At 43.4% G+C, this 19,901-nt stretch overlaps 1 protein-coding gene and 1 long non-coding RNA gene across 2 annotated transcripts; one reads left to right on the top strand and one right to left on the bottom strand.

Moving 5' to 3' along the window:
- Positions 1 to 247: 247 nt before the first annotated feature.
- LOC310784910 (leucine-rich repeat-containing protein 71-like) lies at positions 248 to 6,665 on the bottom strand. Its single transcript, XM_083645940.1, has 17 exons — positions 6,544 to 6,665; positions 6,261 to 6,296; positions 5,996 to 6,130; positions 5,278 to 5,385; positions 5,038 to 5,113; positions 4,883 to 4,957; positions 4,595 to 4,663; positions 4,309 to 4,468; positions 4,124 to 4,207; positions 3,883 to 3,957; positions 3,564 to 3,674; positions 3,269 to 3,335; positions 3,086 to 3,165; positions 2,674 to 2,700; positions 2,356 to 2,467; positions 1,424 to 1,515; positions 248 to 381 (listed from the first exon to the last, which is right to left on the bottom strand). Exons 1-17 carry the CDS (start codon positions 6,626 to 6,628, stop codon positions 265 to 267), a joined length of 1,509 nt encoding a protein of 502 aa, XP_083502066.1. The 5' UTR covers positions 6,629 to 6,665; the 3' UTR covers positions 248 to 264.
- Positions 6,666 to 11,201: 4,536 nt separating this feature from the next.
- Positions 11,202 to 19,388, top strand: LOC310784714. The gene is made up of 5 exons (XR_014553138.1): positions 11,202 to 11,584; positions 17,023 to 17,093; positions 18,430 to 18,484; positions 18,569 to 18,680; positions 18,934 to 19,388. It is a non-coding gene; the product is annotated as an uncharacterized lncRNA (long non-coding RNA).
- Positions 19,389 to 19,901: the final 513 nt, after the last annotated feature.

The raw sequence follows: 19,901 nt of genomic DNA, 5'->3' as shown, positions 1-19,901 counted from the left end.
TTATTAAGTTGAAAATGACAGAAGATGGCTGCTTTGTAGATCACGCATTATCACAAGGTTTCAATTGGGTGAATGAGGGTCTCTGTGGGTGCATGGCCTCATTCAATTAGGCCCCAGTTGTTTTCATAGGCCAGAGGCACAGCTGCTGCAGGGAACATGATTGATTGATTGATTGATTGATTTCTTTATTAATGTGTCACACACATATATATATATATATACACACACACACACACACATATATATGTGTCACTTCTGTCAACACTAGGCCCCCTGCCCATCCTCCTCTTTCTGTGCACCAGGTTTGGTGAGTGGGTCTCTGAGCACCAGCAGTTCCTGGATCTTGACATGTGATTCACAGTCTGGAGGGAAGCGGTTTCTCTGAGACAGAGAGGAGAAACAAAATCAAATCCATGAGCGGTTGCTGGGGAACAATGTTGATTTGACCAAATGTTACTGTAGTAACAGTGGCTTTGTGTAGATAAACGTAATTAGTTTGCAATTGCTTTGATGTTTGGTCTTCAGTAGATCAACCACCAAAGGTTGGGGTCAACTGACTTAAAATTCAGCAAATTCAAGAAGTGAATTTTCTTCAATATTTTGGAACACTGTAATTTTAATTCATAAAGAAGTGTATCTAGCCATACGGTGTGCGGGCTCTACCTATTTCATCATGTACTGCCTCTAGCCCAGCATCCAAAGTCAAGATTCAAGATTCAAGATTTTTATTGTTACTCCGTAGTACAAGTATCACGTGTGAAATTCTTGTGCTTTGGACTCCGTTTACAACATAGTACAAAATAACAGGGCATATGGGTGCAGGAAAACAACAAGAGACACAACAAGCAATAAGGCAGTAGAGCGATAAGACATTCACTGCACATTCACTGCACGTAGGTGCACATGGCATGTACATACTTTAAACATACTTAAACATAGTTGACATTCTGTTTGCACAGGTGCAAATAGCATATACCTAATTAGACATACAATTAAACATTAGACATACGTAATGGTAGCAGCTACAGTACAGTACAGTACAGCTACTACACTATTTGTGTATGTTAAGAAGTCTCGTGGCCTGCGGGAAGAAATCCCAGTCGATGTGCGTATAGTTATTTTCTACTTCAATATCCCCCCCTGGGTGAGGTGGTCTGTGAACTGTGATTGGCTCCCCAACTGGCCAGTTTCAGATGCGATGTTTATGGAGAGCCCGCAAAATGTGTACTGTGTAATGGATGTGTTTTAAAATGCAGCACTTTATATACATGATATAACTTGAATGAATGTGAAATGCTAATATCAACAAAGTACAAGCACACAAAACTTAATAGTATCAAGAGTAATTGTAATGAATTACTTCCACTTCCACCCCGAAAGGTGTTTCAGTGTATATTGAAGTGATTGTCACACCGAAACACACCTGGAGACAGAGGCGCAGCAGGCCGCCTCCCTCAGTCTGCATCTGCAGCGCCGACAGGAAGAGAGGCAGCGTCCGCTCTGTTATTCTGTTTCCTACACAAAGAAGCAAACACACACAGCACAACCAGACACATTACATTTTGAACTGACTGGTCGTTTTTCAATGACCTCGATAGCTCTCATGATATTTTTGTGCTGCAGTCAGATCTTAAAATCGATTCTGAAAGTGTCAGGTGACCAGTGCAGAGAAGCCTGGACTGGAGTAATGTGATCTCTACATGTGGCAGCTGCATCCAGTATGAGCTGACAACTTCAAAAACCTCTTTAAAAGATTCTGCGAGAAGAATGTCTATGGGACGGGGTGGAAGATTTCATAGGGCGACGAGTCTCCCTCAGGAATGGCAGGGAGGTGGGTACATAGCGGGCCAAAGTAGCAGAAATCTCAGCACAAGTGGAAGTATATTCTCAACATTTTGAGGTGATCGCTGGGAGAAGGGTGGCTGATATTAGACAATATCTTAGAAAGATGACGATTCTTGAAGATGAGATCGGAGAACACTGTATAATGAAAAACCTAACACATCATCAAATCCTCAATTAATGTGTGATTTTCAATTAACTCCAGGAGTTATTTTGTAGTTTACTTTGATTGTGTAGCCACTTTCCCTCAGCCTGCCTCATCTACTTGGACTAAAGTTTGTGATTTCCTACATTTGCCAGAATTACTTGATCCCTAACTCAAAACACAGCTACGTGTATTGTGGCTGCATTGCATTCTGGTCTATTGAGGCTACTGTTAGTGCAAAAATTAGTCTCTCTATGATTTTACAATTCTTCTATGATTTCTCCCTGGATGATTGTTGAACATCTAGAAAGAATTTTTTGCACTTTTGATTTTGAGGTGCTGAGACCAAAACCGCCACAGCTGCTGACCTGCCAGGTTCAGGTAGGTGAGCGTGGTGTTTCCAGGCAGAATGATGTGGCCGTCCTTGTGCTGCACCGACTGCTCCAGCAGGGGGCTCACTATCTCCACCAGGCCTGCCAACTGGTGGAGACAAGCAACCAATAATAGTCAAATCACATTCATTATTGTTAACAACACAGTTGTGGCTCGAAATTAAATCAGGGTTCCCACACCTTTTTTTAAACATCGAATTCAAGGACTTTTCAAGGACTTTCCAGGCCCAATTCCCTCGAATCCACAAACTTTCAAGGACCCGTGGGAACCCTGTTAAATTGTAGCGCACAAACCTCATTCAGTGCAGCATCGGCCTTATCCTGCAGAAAAAAAGAAACATTGTGAAAAATTAAAGATTGTAATAGAAAAAGTCGTCAGTCTACACCAGTGGTTCTCAAATCTTTTCACATGAAGGACCCCTAAACTGACAAAGATTAGACCACGGACCCCCATTTGATAGGATTTTGTCCCACGGACCCCCATATGATAATAAGATTGATGCTTTTAGATATTTTATTACAAAATGTATATTCAACCCATGGCCAAAATAGTCATTGTGTTACTTATGAATGGAATTATAGCGAAAATAAATGACCCCCCTTTTGGCTGGGGGACCCCCAGGAAACCCCTCAAGGACCCCTGGGGGTCCCCGGACCCCTATTTGAGAACCACTGGTCTACTCAGTCAGTGCAAAGTCTTTGGTACCTCCTGCTCAGACACAGATGACTGTTTCTCTTTTCCCCCCAGCTTCCCCCCTTTCCCTCGAGGCACCTTGAGCTCAGAGGCTAGGAGAGATCGAAGGAGACAACGATGAGAAGAGAAACACCCCCTGTTGTCAGAGAACAACAAGCAGCACAAGTGCTTAGCTATGACAGAAGCCATTATTACATTTCTTGTTTCTTGCCGCAGCGCCTGCCAGGTTAGCAGCCGGTTTCTCCTCTCTTTTGGCCGTTTCCTGCAAGTCAACAGATCCCAAGTTCGTCTGTTACAAGGTTGTCACACCCTTGAGGAATATGGACACCTCTTATTAGTGCCACAAATAGCCTAATACGTGGAAACCATGAGAACAGCACATTATAACATATTTCCATACTTGAAAAGAGCAAAAAGGATGTGATTGCTATTCCAACGTATTTTCATTTTTGGTTGTCCATTTTTGCACTTTTTTTTTATAGAGCGTTACCCTTCTTTTGGAGGTGCCTTTGTTTGCCCCTCTGCCATTGAGTGAGGTGCTGCCGGGCATCGATGGAGGTGGGTCAGTGGGAGAAAGCTCAGCACAGACTCCCAGGGAGGGCTACGAAAATAGAGGAAGAGAGGTAGAAGGGGTGTGTGCGTGCGTGTGTGTGTGTGTGTGTGTGTGTGTGTGTGTGTGTGTGTGTGTGTGTGTGTGTGTGTGTGTGTGTGTGTGTGTGTGTGTGTGTGTGTGTGTGTGTGTGTGTGTGTGTGAGAGAGAGAGAAGACTGTCCTTTTCTTTAAAAAAGAAAAAGGTTTTCCACACTTACAGACTGGTCTCTGTCCAGAAGCAGCTTCCTCCTCTCCACGGCTTCTTCGTGAGTTAAAGCAAACTGACCAAGTATCTGAAAATAGAAGCGTAGCGGGCGGAGGCCTTATTAACGAATATAATGCAATAACACTCAATAATATGATTTCAAACAACTTAACTGACGATTTTAAACGTATCATCCCACAGGTTCAATTCTATCATGTAAAATGGCTAAACCGCCAGCAGAGTGCAGCACTCACTGTGGCCACATGAGCAGCGCCGGAGTCTCCAATCAGATTGTGGGAGAGCGAGAGACAGAGCAGAGCTCGATTCAAACGCAGGCCCTGGGAGATGAGACAGGATGAGCCACACAACAGCGTCTGCCACACACAGAGCCATGTAGGGAACGTTATGGAAACATGGACTCGGTTCTGGGTTCTTCTACCTGTGCTATGTGTGCGGCGCCTGCATCACCAATAGAATTGAATGCCAGGTTGAGTGACAAGAGGTTCCTGTTAGCGGATCTGGCTGTGGAGAGAGCTGAGCCAATCAGACGCGCTCCCTCGTCTCCCATCCGGTTGTTCCGCAGTGACAGGTGAGCGAGGCTTGACGACCGAAAAGAAGTGTTAAGGCTAACAAACACGGGAATGAGGCAGGTGTGTTTGTGTGTGCATGCAAATCAGGTTCATTTGAATATGCATATATTATTAATGGCCCAGGTAGTGACTCACGCGCTGTCTTCGGACAGAAGGAGGTGGTAACTCTGCCGTGGAAGAGGGTTGCCTTCCAGCGTCACAGTCCTGACACAAACAATGGAATGGATAGATCAGTAAATCACTGCGGTGTTTGATATGGTTTACTTCTCTTTAACTGTATCCAAACATTTTCAGATGTGAACTCAAATCATGGGGACTCGAACACTGGGGACTCGGACTCGAGATGTAGTGACTCGACGACGACACTGGTTTCAGAAAGCAGGATTTACAGTGTGAGTGATAGGAGAATAGCTATCCACTCACCTCAGGTTGGAGCAGAGAGACAGTGTGCTCCTGAGGGAGATTACCATCCGATCTGTCAGTCCGGCCTGCCACAACCTGCAAGTGGACAGGATTATAAATCAAACAAGATCAAGACAACAAGAGCGCATCTCTTTCTCCAGCAGCTCATTACTTACTGAAGACCCTGCAGCTTGCTCAAGGAAGGAAGTGTCTTGTTAAGCACTCGAGCAATCGGCTCATCCACCCTCCACCCTGTGTGTTCACAAGGAAATTGTATCCTGTTACATTTTTCTCTAGACTGATTTTGAACATCTTGGACTCAAATGAGGATGTAAAAACTCAAAACTGTAGCCTAAATGTCAAGCCAAAGCAGAACATTGTGTTAAATGTTTTTCTCTGCGGCGTTGGTTTCTCACCAACAACCTTGACGCTCTTGACGCTGCAGGGGTCTTCACTCTCCAGCTCCACCTGGAGGCACGGCTTAGACCACAGAGGTGTGGTCCTCAGCTGGGACTGGCTGTCCTCTGAAGGTACAAGGATCATGTGAAGGATAAAATGACTAGACCCTTTTCACGGGGGCCATTTTGAGTCGAAAAGGGAGGGTAAACACAGGTGCAAGCAAAGCACTAATGAGGATTTCCAACCTCCATGATTGCTAGTTGGGAACCTTCATTAGTGTTTGACTATGATGCAGGTGCGTCAGAATGAGAGAGCTAGGTTTCAGACGTTAGTATTGCCATCAAAGCGGGTGCATTACAGCTTCCTACAAAAGACAGTGGATAGCCGATGGCATCGATCTAACCGTTTACCCTGCCTTTTCGACACAAAATGGCCCCTGTGAAAAGGGTCTATCGAAACTGAGATGATGAAGATAACAACTGATGAGAAAGAAAAGTAAGGAATTAACAGCAATATTGTCAGTGTTAATTTAACTAAATCAACATTATGCCAGTGTTTATATAAGTCAATACACAGAGTTAATTAGACACTTCAAAACACACAGCAAACATAATCACTTCTATGAATGACCAAATAACTCCAATCAGTGGTCATTCAACTCCAAATAGTTGTTACTGAAATGTCAACACTGGAACATTGGCTGTGTAGCTACAGTACAGGTACGTAACAGGTTACCCATGTTTCCGCCATCACCCTCAGAGTTGGGACAGGCTGGCTGCTTTGCACTGACAGCTGGGATGTTCTTCATGCCCAGAAGAGCACAAAGCCCAGGGAAGTCAGTCTCCAGGCTGCCTGAGCACTCATACTCATCTAATAGGAGAGGGGAGGCAGGATAGTGGAGTTTAGAGCAATGCACGTCCAATCAACTGCCCTCAAACACCAAATGGATGGCAGTGGGACAGTTAATACAGTTTTATAAACTTGTAACTTAGCTACTTACCAAAGGTCTGAGCAGGCTTTTCATCTAGATTCAGTCCTAACAATGAAAAGGTATTAGTCTCTCAAGCACTGAGCATTTTTACTGTTTTTAGGCTAAATCAGATTTAGCTTGAATTAGCCATGATGACACACTAGCCATGGCTGATTGAATGGCATTTGTTGAATTTACTTTACCAAACTATAAAACCTCAAAAATATGAATATTACTTTCACTGAGCACAGTCCCAAAAACAATGCATTGCTAAAGCTAACAACGTGATTCGTATGCAATGACCAACAGTCACCTGGAATTTTCGAGGGATCCTCTTCGACTCCAACATTCCCCTTATCGGACTTATCTTTTACTTTCTCGGAGCGCTTTCTAGACATTTGCGTCCTGAAGCTTGTGTGCTGCTAACGTTAGCCAATAGAACAACATGGGCGTCATGGCCGTTACCATGGCAATCTTGAGTCTAACGCGAGACTTCAAGTCTCTCTTTTTTACGTTATGACGATGAAGTTGGCTGTCGCGAGAGTTTTGAAAATCTACGATTTGAACCTCCTTTTAGATTCTATTTATTTATTTTTCATTAAAGGCGCAAATTGTATTGTATATAATGCATTAAGGGCTGTTTCCACTGCAACCCAGTGAAATGCAAAAACAATTAATTACAATTTTTAGTATTTTTTTTTGTTTTAAGTTTAATCGGGAGTTTGATAGCTAGTTTTGTTAGGGTTTTATTGGGAGGCCTTGCATCTCTTTACCAACATTATCCCAACATTAGTGAGGGTCTTTGTCCTGCTCCGCCTTTTGTCTTGTTGGGGGTCAAATGTTGTGAAAGGTGACTACACCTGAATACTGTTAGAAAGGTGGTGGTATTTATACCTGGAGTGGGTAGAAGCTGGATGCCATTCATTCCAGACACATCCACCAAGCTGACATCTCTATAGAGGGTATGCATGTGATGTCACAGAGGCAGAAGTCACTGTGGGGTCACGCCCACTGAGTCACAGCAAGACTGAGCTTGAATAGTCTCTGCTGCCTTCCAGACACCTGGGACGTGGGTGTTTCCCAGTGGAAAAGTCCCACCCCCCACCTTCAAAGCATTCCAGAGCACAAAGGCAAAACGCAACCAAGAAACATGGTGGACCACGACAAACTTTTTTTTGTTTAGCAAATAGCAAGACAGCTTAACAACGAGTAGAGCACCATCCTTACATATTTAAATGAAAATGAGGAGCAGCAATGACACATAATGTAACAGACTCTATTATACATTTTATTAAGGCACTTAATACTTTGGACTACATACTCCATGTTGCGGCCATTGTTGTGTGACGTCAGACAACTGGTTCCCAGCCTAGTGGGGGTAGATTTTTTTCTCCCAGTTTTCAAGTGGGAGCTCCCACTTTGAGTGCCGTTCCAGCGCACTTTTCCTAATAGGAGGCCAGAAAATCTGAAGGTCCCAGTTGTCTGGAAGGCAGAGAACAGACGAGTTGGCTTCCGCAATTTTCAAATGCTCTCGCCATACCGTCTGTACAGAACATGCACAAGGAAGTAGTGAAAAAAACCTTCAGACCGGAAAGAAGTTCGACGGAATCTGACCAATCACGACACGCGTGTCCACGAAAAATATGTTCCCCCCCGGAAACTTAAACCGATGCAGGTTGCTAATGCTAGCAGTGCTTTAGAATTACCATGGAAGCTACGCCGACGAAACCGGTGAAATAAGACCCTGATAGACGTAAACGATGTATCCGCGGCTTGGAGGAACCTCGTGCAAGACGTGCACTTATTCCAGAGTTAAACGAAAGTGATGAGGTAAGTTGCTAACGTTACTGAGCTTATCGTTCGTCTTACTAATCAGCGTTAGCTAACGATAGCTACAGCAGTATACAGCTAGTTAGCTAATGTTAAATTCTGATTGGACGAATGAGCGGAAGTCCCGCCTTTCAACTTCCTCTTCCGTTTGGTGCATGATTCTCCCCCACGAAGTACAGACTGTATATAGCTGCATCCGCCGGATGTAGATAAGACAGTCTGTTTTAAGAGACTAGAGCTTGAATGCAGTAATCAGCCTAGATAACTGACACCTGCTGCTCAGGGAGGAACTTGACACTCATTTTGACACTCATTCCCGATTGAGGGGGCGTGTTCCAGTGGGTGTGCATACCCTCTATAGGTTAATCTCAGTGATGTGTAGACTTGAGTATGTGGACAAAAAATATTGTATAATATATCCAAACTCACTATACACAAAGTGGAAGGATGAGTTTTGTCTATTATCGATACAATTCACTCTCAATCATTCAATGTAATATTAGAATGCATGTTTAGTTTTACTGTGTAAACTACAGTTAATGATTTGCTGTAACTATGTTAAAAATTAGATTACATTGGAGAAAAGGAGTTCTCTCATCTCTCAGATGTCAATAGCTTTTGTTATTCACGGTCTCTGGAGTCTTAATCTTCAAAGCATAACAACAAGAATTGTATTCACAATAATGTAGTGCTTTTTATTAAAAACAAAAACAAAAAACAAATATAATATAAAACAAAAAGTAAAAACCAACAGCATTTTTCATGACTGAATAATCATAATTACAAACTTTTAACGAGTGGAAGAAGTTTTTGACAAACTGTAGCCTACACATCACAAAATGTCCGCCAGTCTGCCATTTACAATGCTTGCATCTTATTTTGTGATTGTCTAAAAATAACTAAACAAATCACACAAAACACACAAATACAAGTACAAGCATCATACCATGACTGCTATCACAAAACGGAACCATTTCTTATTTGAAAGGAAAAAAAATACATGATATTGAGCTGACAGCTTACTTTTGTTTCTGTCACCTTTTAAAAATATCATAACATTTTTATGTTGGTTTGTTTTTTTAGTGTTCAACACTTTGCAGCAAAAAACAAGGAGTATATTTCTCCTTAAAAGTAATATTATTAACAATAATCAGTGACAAAGACGTCGCTGTCATGTCCCAATGCCTTCTGTGTCCGTTTGACATTCTTCTCGTTCATGCAGTAGGCCTACATAGATGAATTTCATTTATAGGCAACAAAAACTCGGCTTAAGTTTTTAGGACAAGTTATGGTGAGATTTTCTGAAAAAAAAAATATATATATATCCTCCGAGCTTAAGTGTCTTCATTATAGTAATACAAACGGAAGAAATTATAATATTATCATTATTATAATAATACATTTAGGGCTGAGTCCTGTACAGTACAATAATAGACAAAATCCGTTATCAAGATATTGCTTTTGGAGACACTCCTCATGTAAAGTTTGTATATATACATAACTTGGCACTGTACAGCTTTCCTATTCTCTCTCTCCTCCATCAGTGTGTCTTTCTAGTCTCTTCTCTGTCAGTTTACCACACTGGGACATTGCAGGCTGTCCCTTCTTAGCAGAGGCATTTTGGGAAGAAAAAAGAAAATCTCATCGGATATCACAATTTATTTTAAAACATTCTCCATGGCAACCAGGAACATATATATATATATATATATATATATATATATATATATATATATATATATATATATATATATATATATATATATATATATATATATATATATATATATGTGTGTGTGTGTGTGTGTGTGTGTGTGTGTGTGTGTGTGTGTGTGTGTGTGTGTGTGTGTGTAACGGTGTAAATAATAGTGCTAAGTAATGTTTATAATAATGTTTAGTATGTTGTTAAATTCATGTTTAATTTGGGACAACCAGCCAGAAGGGTAATTCTTTAATGAACAATGCACCACCTAGTGGATAGCCAAGGCTTTTGTTTCGCAATATACACAGGTGCATTGTGGTCAATCCCACAGAAAGACTACATCAAACTGTCTGTGGGTAAGTTGGTCTGCTCCTTGCTCCGTGTAAAAGCTCTCAAAACTATAATTTAAGTCATCACACAGTGTGGAAAAGTTATCAGCATCACGTTGTGTCTTACTGTAACTCAGGTAGACCACACTTTGGTTAGCTGATCGTTCGCTAAAATGCATTACTGCTGATTGAAACGTGATGAAAACGCACGCATTGTAATGCACCTGCGGTGCGACTAGCTTGTTAATGTGGGGTTTTCTGTCTTTTGAACAAAGTTGGAGCAAGCTGCCGATCGTCTTGCAGTAGTGCTGACCTGCTGGTTGTGTGTGTCACACTGTACAGGTATGTCAATATGCGCCACTTTGTTTTAGTTCACTACGTTAATAGGCAAAAGCCATTCATTTCTGTTTGTGGAATGTGACTGCAGTTCTTTTTGTGCACCGAAGGTGGCAGCATTGCACGATTTATTAGATTTCCTTGTAAAAAAAAAAAACGATGGGCATTTCAAGTATGGGGATGAGACTGTTGACTACTGTTGAAACTGCATTTCATTGTTTTGCTGTAACTGATATGGCTATACAGTATGTGTGGAGTGTTTACATTTGATTTAGCTATCAAACATGTCAAATTATTGGGCTATAAAATGTTACTGTAAATTGGTAAACAATATAATTTATTTGTGTTATCAGATTTATTTTGTTATTTTTATGGATTTGTCATTCACTATACGATCACAATGTTAAGTCACACAGAAAGACTACATCAAACTGTGGTTGGAGCAAGTTGCCGAATGCCGATCGTCTTGCAGTAGTGCTGACCTGTTGGTTGTGTGTGTCCCACTGTACAGACCGACGAATAAATACTGAAGTGCTCCATCCATCTCGACTCCCATAAATGGGATAAATGGGTCGACATGCAGGACAGAAACAGAGTGGTCACACACACACACACACACACATATATATATATATATATATATATATATATATATATATATATATATATATATATATATATATATATATATATGAGACACGACAAATACAAAACTGAGATTTACAATACTTCAGCTTCCATATTCCAGAATGTAAGATAACAAACAAACAAAAGTCATATAGAAAAATAGTACATGTTCATTACAAACAGCATATTTTTTCTTCTTTCCCAGGCATTACTAATACATTGAGCTATATCTAAGACTCTCTTATTAAAGAAAAATTCAAGTGTAGGCACATCCTGTAACCAAAAAGCTTCTGGGTGAACATCAAACACTTTTTCATACATTGTGTGTCTCAGGTGATCGTACAGAGGACAATAAAACACCAAATGAATTTCATTGTCTATCTCCCCAAGGTCACAACATAAACACAACCTGTCCTCTTCTGGAACTGTGTTGAATCTACCGGGTTCTAACGCCAAAGGGAGGGTGCCGGATCTGAGTTGTGCACAGACCACATGAAAGGACACATGAAAGGAGCTGCAGATTTATACAGGTATGTACTATGACCCTCTTCTTCTGACAGCTAATCCATCCAGCATGGTTTAATCATTAAACAATCAGCAGGGATTATATGAATTTTGCTCCTTGTTTGTCAACATTGGAGTAGAATAAGTTTGTTTGATTAGAACGACAGCAGCAGCTAGCCTCGTTAATCCTGACCTCTCGACCAGCCTTCCTCTACACTGTCTGACGGGATGGAGGGAGGAAGAGAGAGGAGAGCAGGTCTGGATTATCCTGCTGTGGAGGGAGGAAGAGAGAGGAGAGCAGGTCTGGATTATCCTGCTGTGGAGGGAGGAAGAGAGAGGGAGAGCAGGTCTGGATTATCCTGCTGTGGAGGGAGGAAGAGAGAGGGAGAGCAGGTCTGGATTATCTTGCTGTGGAGGGAGGAAGAGAGAGGGAGAGCAGGTCTGGATTATCCTGCTGTGGAGGGAGGAAGAGAGGTCTGGATTATCATGCTGTGGAGGGAGGAAGAGAGAGGGAGAGCAGGTCTGGATTATCCTGCTGTGGAGGGAGGAAGAGAGGGAGAGCAGGTCTGGATTATCCTGCTGTGGAGGGAGGAAGAGAGATGGAGAGCACGTCTGGATTATCATGCTGTGGAGGGAGGAAGAGAGAGGAGAGCAGGTCTGGATTATCCTGCTGTGGAGGGAGGGAGAGAGAGGAGAGCAGGTCTGGATTATCCTGCTGTGGAGGGAGGAAGAGAGGGAGAGCATGTCTGGATTAGCATGCTGTGGAGGGAGGAAGAGAGATGGAGAGCACGTCTGGATTATCATGCTGTGGAGGGAGGAAGAGAGAGGAGAGCAGGTCTGGATTATCCTGCTAGGGAGGGAGAGAGAGGAGAGCAGGTCTGGATTATCCTGCTGTGGAGGGAGGAAGAGAGGGAGAGCAGGTCTGGATTATCCTGCTGTGGAGGGAGGAAGAGAGAGGAGAGCAGGTCTGGATTATCCTGCTGTGGAGGGAGGAAGAGAGAGGGAGAGCAGGTCTGGATTATCCTGCTGTGGAGGGAGGAAGAGAGAGGGAGAGCAGGTCTGGATTATCCTGCTGTGGAGGGAGGAAGAGAGAGGGAGAGCAGGTCTGGATTATCCTGCTGTGGAGGGAGGAAGAGAGGGAGAGCAGGTCTGGATTATCTTGCTGTGGAGGGAGGAAGAGAGAGGGAGAGCAGGTCTGGATTATCCTGCTGTGGAGGGAGGAAGAGAGAGGAGAGCAGGTCTGGATTATCATGATGTGGAGGGAGGAAGAGAGAGGGAGAGCAGGTCTGGATTATCCTGCTGTGGAGGGAGGAAGAGAGGGAGAGCAGGTCTGGATTATCATGCTGTGGAGGGAGGAAGAGAGATGGAGAGCACATCTGGATTATCATGCTGTGGAGGGAGGAAGAGAGAGGAGAGCAGGTCTGGATTATCCTGCTGTGGAGGGAGGGAGAGAGAGGAGAGCAGGTCTGGATTATCCTGCTGTGGAGGGAGGAAGAGAGGGAGAGCAGGTCTGGATTATCATGCTGTGGAGGGAGGAAGAGAGATGGAGAGCAGGTCTGGATTATCCTGCTGTGGAGGGAGGAAGAGAGAGGGAGAGCAGGTCTGGATTATCATGCTGTGGAGGGAGGAAGAGAGAGGAGAGCAGGTCTGGATTATCATGCTGTGGAGGGAGGAAGAGAGAGGGAGATCAGGTCTGGATTATCATGCTGTGGAGGGAGGAAGAGAGAGGGAGATCAGGTCTGGATTATCATGCTGTGGAGGGAGGAAGAGAGAGGAGAGCAGGTCTGGATTATCCTGCTGTGGAGGGAGGAAGAGAGAGGGAGAGCATGTCTGGATTATCATGCTGTGGAGGGAGGGAGAGAGAGGAGAGCAGGTCTGGATTATCATGCTGTGGAGGGAGGAAGAGAGAGGAGAGCATGTCTGGATTATCATGCTGTGGAGGGAGGAAGAGAGAGGAGAGCAGGTCTGGATTATCCTGCTGTGGAGGGAGGAAGAGAGAGGAGAGCAGGTCTGGATTATCATGCTGTGGAGGGAGGGAGAGAGAGAAGAGCACGTCTGGATTATCATGCTGTGGAGGGAGGAAGAGAGAGGAGAGCAGGTCTGGATTATCCTGCTGTGGAGGGAGGAAGAGAGAGGGAGAGCAGGTCTGGATTATCATGCTGTGGAGGGAGGAAGAGAGAGGAGAGCAGGTCTGGATTATCATGCTGTGGAGGGAGGAAGAGAGAGGGAGATCAGGTCTGGATTATCATGCTGTGGAGGGAGGAAGAGAGAGGGAGATCAGGTCTGGATTATCATGCTGTGGAGGGAGGAAGAGATAGGAGAGCAGGTCTGGATTATCCTGCTGTGGAGGGAGGAAGAGAGAGGGAGAGCATGTCTGGATTATCATGCTGTGGAGGGAGGGAGAGAGAGGAGAGCAGGTCTGGATTATCATGCTGTGGAGGGAGGAAGAGAGAGGGAGAGCAGGTCTGGATTATCATGCTGTGGAGGGAGGGAGAGAGAGGGAGAGCAGGTCTGGATTATCATGCTGTGGAGGGAGGAAGAGAGAGGGAGAGCAGGTCTGGATTATCATGCTGTGGAGGGAGGGAGAGAGAGGGAGAGCAGGTCTGGATTATCCTGCTGTGGCCCCCAGGGCAAGCCTGGTCTCCCCTCCCCCCTTCCCCACCTCCAGCACTTCCAGTGATTGCCATTCAGCTCAGTGACCTGTGAATCTGCCTAAGGGCGGACATTCCATTTGCCTTGGAACTTGGGAGTCCCATGCAGCTGGGAATGACGTCACACGTGAGTCGACAGCGTTCCAGTAAAACAGTCAGAAAACCAGCCAGGGTTAGCTCTAGCCAGGCTAGTTATTGTTAGCAATACCGGTTGCATTATTTTGCGGTATTTTGCGCATACAAACACCGTAGCAACATATCCACAGATAGAAGTTAGACAGTACTGTGTGTACAACTGATTTGAATGAGACACAATAAGACAGAAGTGCTAGTAAACAGTGTATTAGGGCTATACAGCTTTCACTACTGTTGATGCAGGAGCTGCCATCTTGGATTTTGAGGTTGAGGTTGGTGATGGTTCCCCCGAATTTCAGAGTAGGAGATCCGAGTTCAGGTGACGTGCAAATGGAACGCAGCATTACTGTATCATTAGGGAAAGATAGGCGACTACTTTAGAGCGCCCCACAAAAGTGTTAAACAACTATTATGCCTCTTTATGATCAATTTAGAAGAAATATGAAATGATTGACTTCAAAACTAAACTCTTTCATCTTGTTCAGCTCCTACTTCATGGTAACGTGGGGGGTGCATTTGGGGGCCGATGCAGGCTAACATGGAGGCTACACTCAGCATCTGTGAAGTGAGCCGCTGCCAAGAGATCAAGTCAAGTCAAGTTTATTTGTATAGCACATTTCATACACAGAGGCCATTCAAAGTGCTTCACATAAAATGGTTGACAGGAAAATAAAAGAAGAGAATAAAATGGACATTTAAAAGCATCACAACAAAACTTTAAAAAAGGGTATAAAAAGTGCATTAAGCAACAGGCACAGCAGTTGCAAAAAGAGCTAAAAACTTATAGAGGACTCATTGGGTTTGCATAATAGACTATATAAGATCATATCATTTTTGTTGTGTGCGCTCCTGCATTTCAGTTTGAACAGACTGCATGGGAGGTTTGAGGTGTGAACTCTGAAGAGAGGAGGGGAGAATCTGAAATGATAAAACACCGGCAACCTAAGTAGTAACCATATGGGTATTTGGTATCGGCGAGTACTCTGAGTTAGAGGTCTTCACGGGTCCAAAATCACGGACCCGGACCCTAATGGACCCGGGACATTTGTGCCCGGACCCGGAGTGGAGCCGTCTATTATTAGAAATCTGAGACCCGGCCCCGTTCAGAACCGATAAATGTCGGACCCGTGTGGACCCGTCTATTATTAGAAATCTGAGACCCATGCAGATCCGAGAAATACCGAGGCAGAGACTAGTGGTGCCGACGTCAAAGTAATAACTAACGTTATAGCATATTCTCCCCTGGTTGACGCTGTCGAGCTGCTGCCCCGGACACTGCCTGACCGTGACGTAGGCTAATGCATATTATCCATTCATCCCTGCCAAGAATGTGTAATGTGTAATAAAAAAATAAATCCACGTTTTCTGTTATTCTTCTTGCTGACTGAAAAGCCACATGGCTAACGTTAAATGCGAAGGGACACGCCGCCAACATCTTAACTGTGCGTGCATTAGAAAGTGCGTTTCACAGTGAAACATGGGGGCTGCTACTGTTAACGCTAGTTAGATAGTACAGTAGTGGCAGTCTCTATGCTACCGCCGTTCATTTGCCCAAAAACACACACAACAGCGCTAGAAACAATCACATACATGTTGTGACTTGTGTACTCACCATGCGATCATCAAATAATAATCCAAAGTACGGGAAACTGTCATTTTCAGTAAATGAGTAAATCCATAGCGAGAGGAACCAGCAAGACTCTTGCTGGTTCCAAGAGGGTTACCTCTCTGCAACGAAAATCACTTCCTTGTTTGCCTGAGACGCATGTGTACCCATGCGCTCACAATACATGCGCCTCATGTAAACGAGGAAGTAATGTAATTTTCGTTGCAGATGGGAACGCTCTTTGCTACTTATTTTCTCTATGGATTTACTTGCAGTTTGTGACAACAAGCCTCACGTGCGCTGTTTTGATGCGTTTCTCTCGTGATCAGCGCTGATCACGGGTCTTCTCGGATCCACTCTTATTACACATAAGGATAAATAGACCCGGACCCGTGGGGACCTTAATTGACCATAAGAAATATGGACCCAGCCCCGTACGGGTCTCAGGTCGGGTCTCGGGTCCTAGGGTCCTAGTAGACCTGTGAAGACCTCTACTCTGAGTAAATGACTGGTAAGTAAATGACTCTTTCAGAGAAAAGGTTGTGCTGCACCTAGTAGTAGAAAGGATGGGTTGGGATTCAGGGGGCCTCACTCTTGTCTTTGCCCAGGAGGACCTCAAGGAAATCCACCGGGCTGCAACTGCAATTATTGAATTCAGATTCAGACTAGTTTTGAAGGGCAATTCAGTTTCAGCCTACTGTACCAAATCAACACTATAAAAAAAAGCTCACAGGCAAGCAGCAAGCAACAACGATGACATGACATGACATAATGACACAACATGACATAGCATAGCATGAAGATGGCTGAGATAGTACATAATATAGCTACAATATACAATATACAGTTAGGTTACGAATGTACATACAAACCCTGAGCTTTCGGGGGCCCTCTGTGGTCCGGGGGCCCCAGGTTATGATGAACCCTGCAGCCGGTGCTGTTGGTAAACCAGACACTGAGGAAGAAGAGGGGGACCCAAACTGAAAAGACTTCTCCCTGCTGATGTGTTTTACCGATGTGCTCCTCACATATTGTGTTAAGGGTAATTTACTCTACTTTATTTCTTCAACAGATTCGTCTGCGCTGCCCCTCACATCTGCTTCTGGAGTTGTGCGTGTGTGACAGTCTACCAGCAGACTTAAGGTACTTCTGATGAACTACACTAATTGTCTGTGACATTCAAATGGACATTACAAGATTTGTACAGTGCGACTAACTGCTGCATCTGAACTGGGCCTTAAATTTGACAAATTGGGGACCGAAAGATTAGACAGAAGCATCACTAGGGTCATTTTCTCATCTAGAATTTGAATTGGTCTGAATCAAAAGTGAAGTTGTGGCAGTTCTTCATTAGTGTCTCTTTACCAGTGTTGGGACTAACGCGTTATTAAGTAACGCGTTACAGTAACTAAGTTACTTTTTGCGGTAACGAGTACTATAACGAATTACTTCATCAGTAACGTAACATAGTTACAATTATTGCGGTTTAAACAGGCTCGTTAGTCGTTACTTCACGATTCTGTGCGGGACCTACAGCAGCGAGGGTAGAGAGGAAAATGCGAGTCTGACGGCGGTCTGATGAGGAAGTAGGCTAATCGTGCGGCACTTCTATACTTTGTAATGTTACTGGACCAAATTCTGATAGTGAAACGGGTCATTTTGCGCGAGCTGTGTTGTGTACAGTAGCGGTGTTCACTTCACACCGCTCGGCGAGTCAGCAGCATGGAGCCCTCTCCTCCTCGCTTCTCTCAGGCTGTCTGTCACCAGTGCCCTGCTGCACCCAGGCAAGCACAGCACTCGTCTCTCACTCACAGATTCCCCTCGCGTTGGAGGGTGTTCACGATGTGTTTCGCGTTGTTTGTTCATGAAATGGGGAAAAAAATGCCTGCAAGTCTGCTGCCTTTTGGAGATGAACTGCTATTAAAGGCAGCCGCGACGAGCGGCTGCTGCTGAGTGTCACTCCGCTTTTACAAAGGGTAACCACAGTGTTTATGTTGTTCAGCCAGGATATTATAGATTACTGATACAGTTGTTAATTATACACTGCCAAAAGTGTACTGGCTACTTTTTGAAGGCAATAATAAATATGCCTCAATGCCTAAATGTTGTGTTTTCTTGTTCCACTACTTTTTGTCGTAGTGATAATGGGTACAATGATCAAATTTGACAGTTGTCTTGTCCCACACTGTGCTACAGCAACCCCAAAATAATGTGTGTGCATTAATAAGAGAATTGAGAGTTTAAAAAAAAAGTTACTCAAAAGTTACTTTCCTAGTAACTAGTTACCTGGAAAGTAACGAGTCAATTAAAGTAACTGAGTCACTTTTCAGAGCAGTAACTAGTAACTGTAACTAAGTTACAAATTTAAAGTAACTTGCCCAACACTGCTTCTCTGCTCCACTGTGGAGCTCTCCGCGGTGCTGAACATGTGCTGAGGCATTTTGGCCAACTGATTAACCTTATTTCTCCCTCCTTTCAGCCACTGTTGCCCCCTGTGCTGGACAGTCCATTGCAGGCAAATGATGGGAGAGGAGGTAAGTCACTGGACGACCCTGACATGGACACAATTAAATGAATGATACATTTGCAGGACACTCTGTAAAAATGTCTCATTGTAGATTTCAGATGCTCCGAGGGTTTGCCCGACGGTCGTACTCGTACCACCGACTTGTCTCTGAAGAGGAAACGGGTGGACTGCAATGGAGAGATGGAGGCTCCTGAAAAGACAAGGTATTTCCAGATACATGGCCTGATGTACACACTGATGCACTCTTTCACTTGGGGGAATGAATGGGTGAAGTGCTGTCAGAATTGAAAGTTGAGTCTAATCTCAAGTTCACCTTTGGGCGAGTCCTACAGTTGACAGTTGTGTATGACAAGCTAATTAGTGTATTGATTTATTTATGAATACATTTTTACATTCTAATGAAAATGCCACCTCTGACTTGTTTGCTGAAATGTGTCATTATTGTTCCTTGTACAGGTCCTCTTGCTTCAGACACCAGGATTCAGAGCAGTAAGGTTGCCATGAAGAAACAGAGGCTCCTGAAAAGATGACAGTATCTCGACGCACTCAGACACACACACACACAGTGACAATCTTTTTTACTGCACTTGATGTTGTCTTATCTTTGACTTATATTTTACTTATGATGTTTTTACAGTTTATGTTCATTTTATTTGAGCCATAAATAAGGCTGAAGAAAAATGTTCCAGTTGGACTCTATCTATTCTCTCCATTCTTTGTTTTATTATTGTACATAATGTTTTTATTGTTTGGGGAAAGTTGTTGTGTTTCTATGACTGCATGTTTACCTGCCACAGAAAAGGTGCTATTTAAAAAAAAAAAAAAAATGTATGTATTTTCATACTGTATTGAAGATGGAAGCTTGTTTTTGTGCAGTAATATAAATACAAAACAGTCTGTATACTGTTATGAAACCGTTTTAATGAACATTTCAAATAAACCAAATGTTTGATTATACCAATTTGTATTTTTCTGATTTTAGTTAGCGATAATTAAAGACATTTACATACTGTAGCTTTAGCCGATGCTCCTATTCAGAGTGACCTACATGTACCATAAGCAGGTCGAGACACTTGCGTACACATGGCTGCTTATGAACCTGTAACCTTCTGGTTATGGGACAGTTTGACAACTTGATGTCTCCTAATTCTTTGTTTTGATGACAATTCATTACTTTGAGTTTAAAGCAGTATGCCCAGGCATTGTGCTCAAAATGCTATGAATAAAAATGTGCTCTGTAAGTCACTATCAGAGTTCTGATAGTAAATAAAGGTCGCAAAATCCAGAGTGCAAACCAAGTCCAGTCTTTTCATGTCAAGGACCCATACTGTATGCACACATCGTTTATTGATTAAACAAAAATGTAATTCAAATGTATAGCCTATACAGTGTAACATGCATTACAAAATATATAGAGATATAAT

Source organism: Poromitra crassiceps, assembly GCF_964638095.1.
Source record: "Poromitra crassiceps genome assembly, chromosome: 11".
Classification (NCBI taxonomy): domain Eukaryota; kingdom Metazoa; phylum Chordata; class Actinopteri; order Beryciformes; family Melamphaidae; genus Poromitra; species Poromitra crassiceps.
The sequence above is the reverse complement of the archived record's forward strand: the minus strand, read 5'-3'. Positions and strand labels throughout refer to the sequence as shown.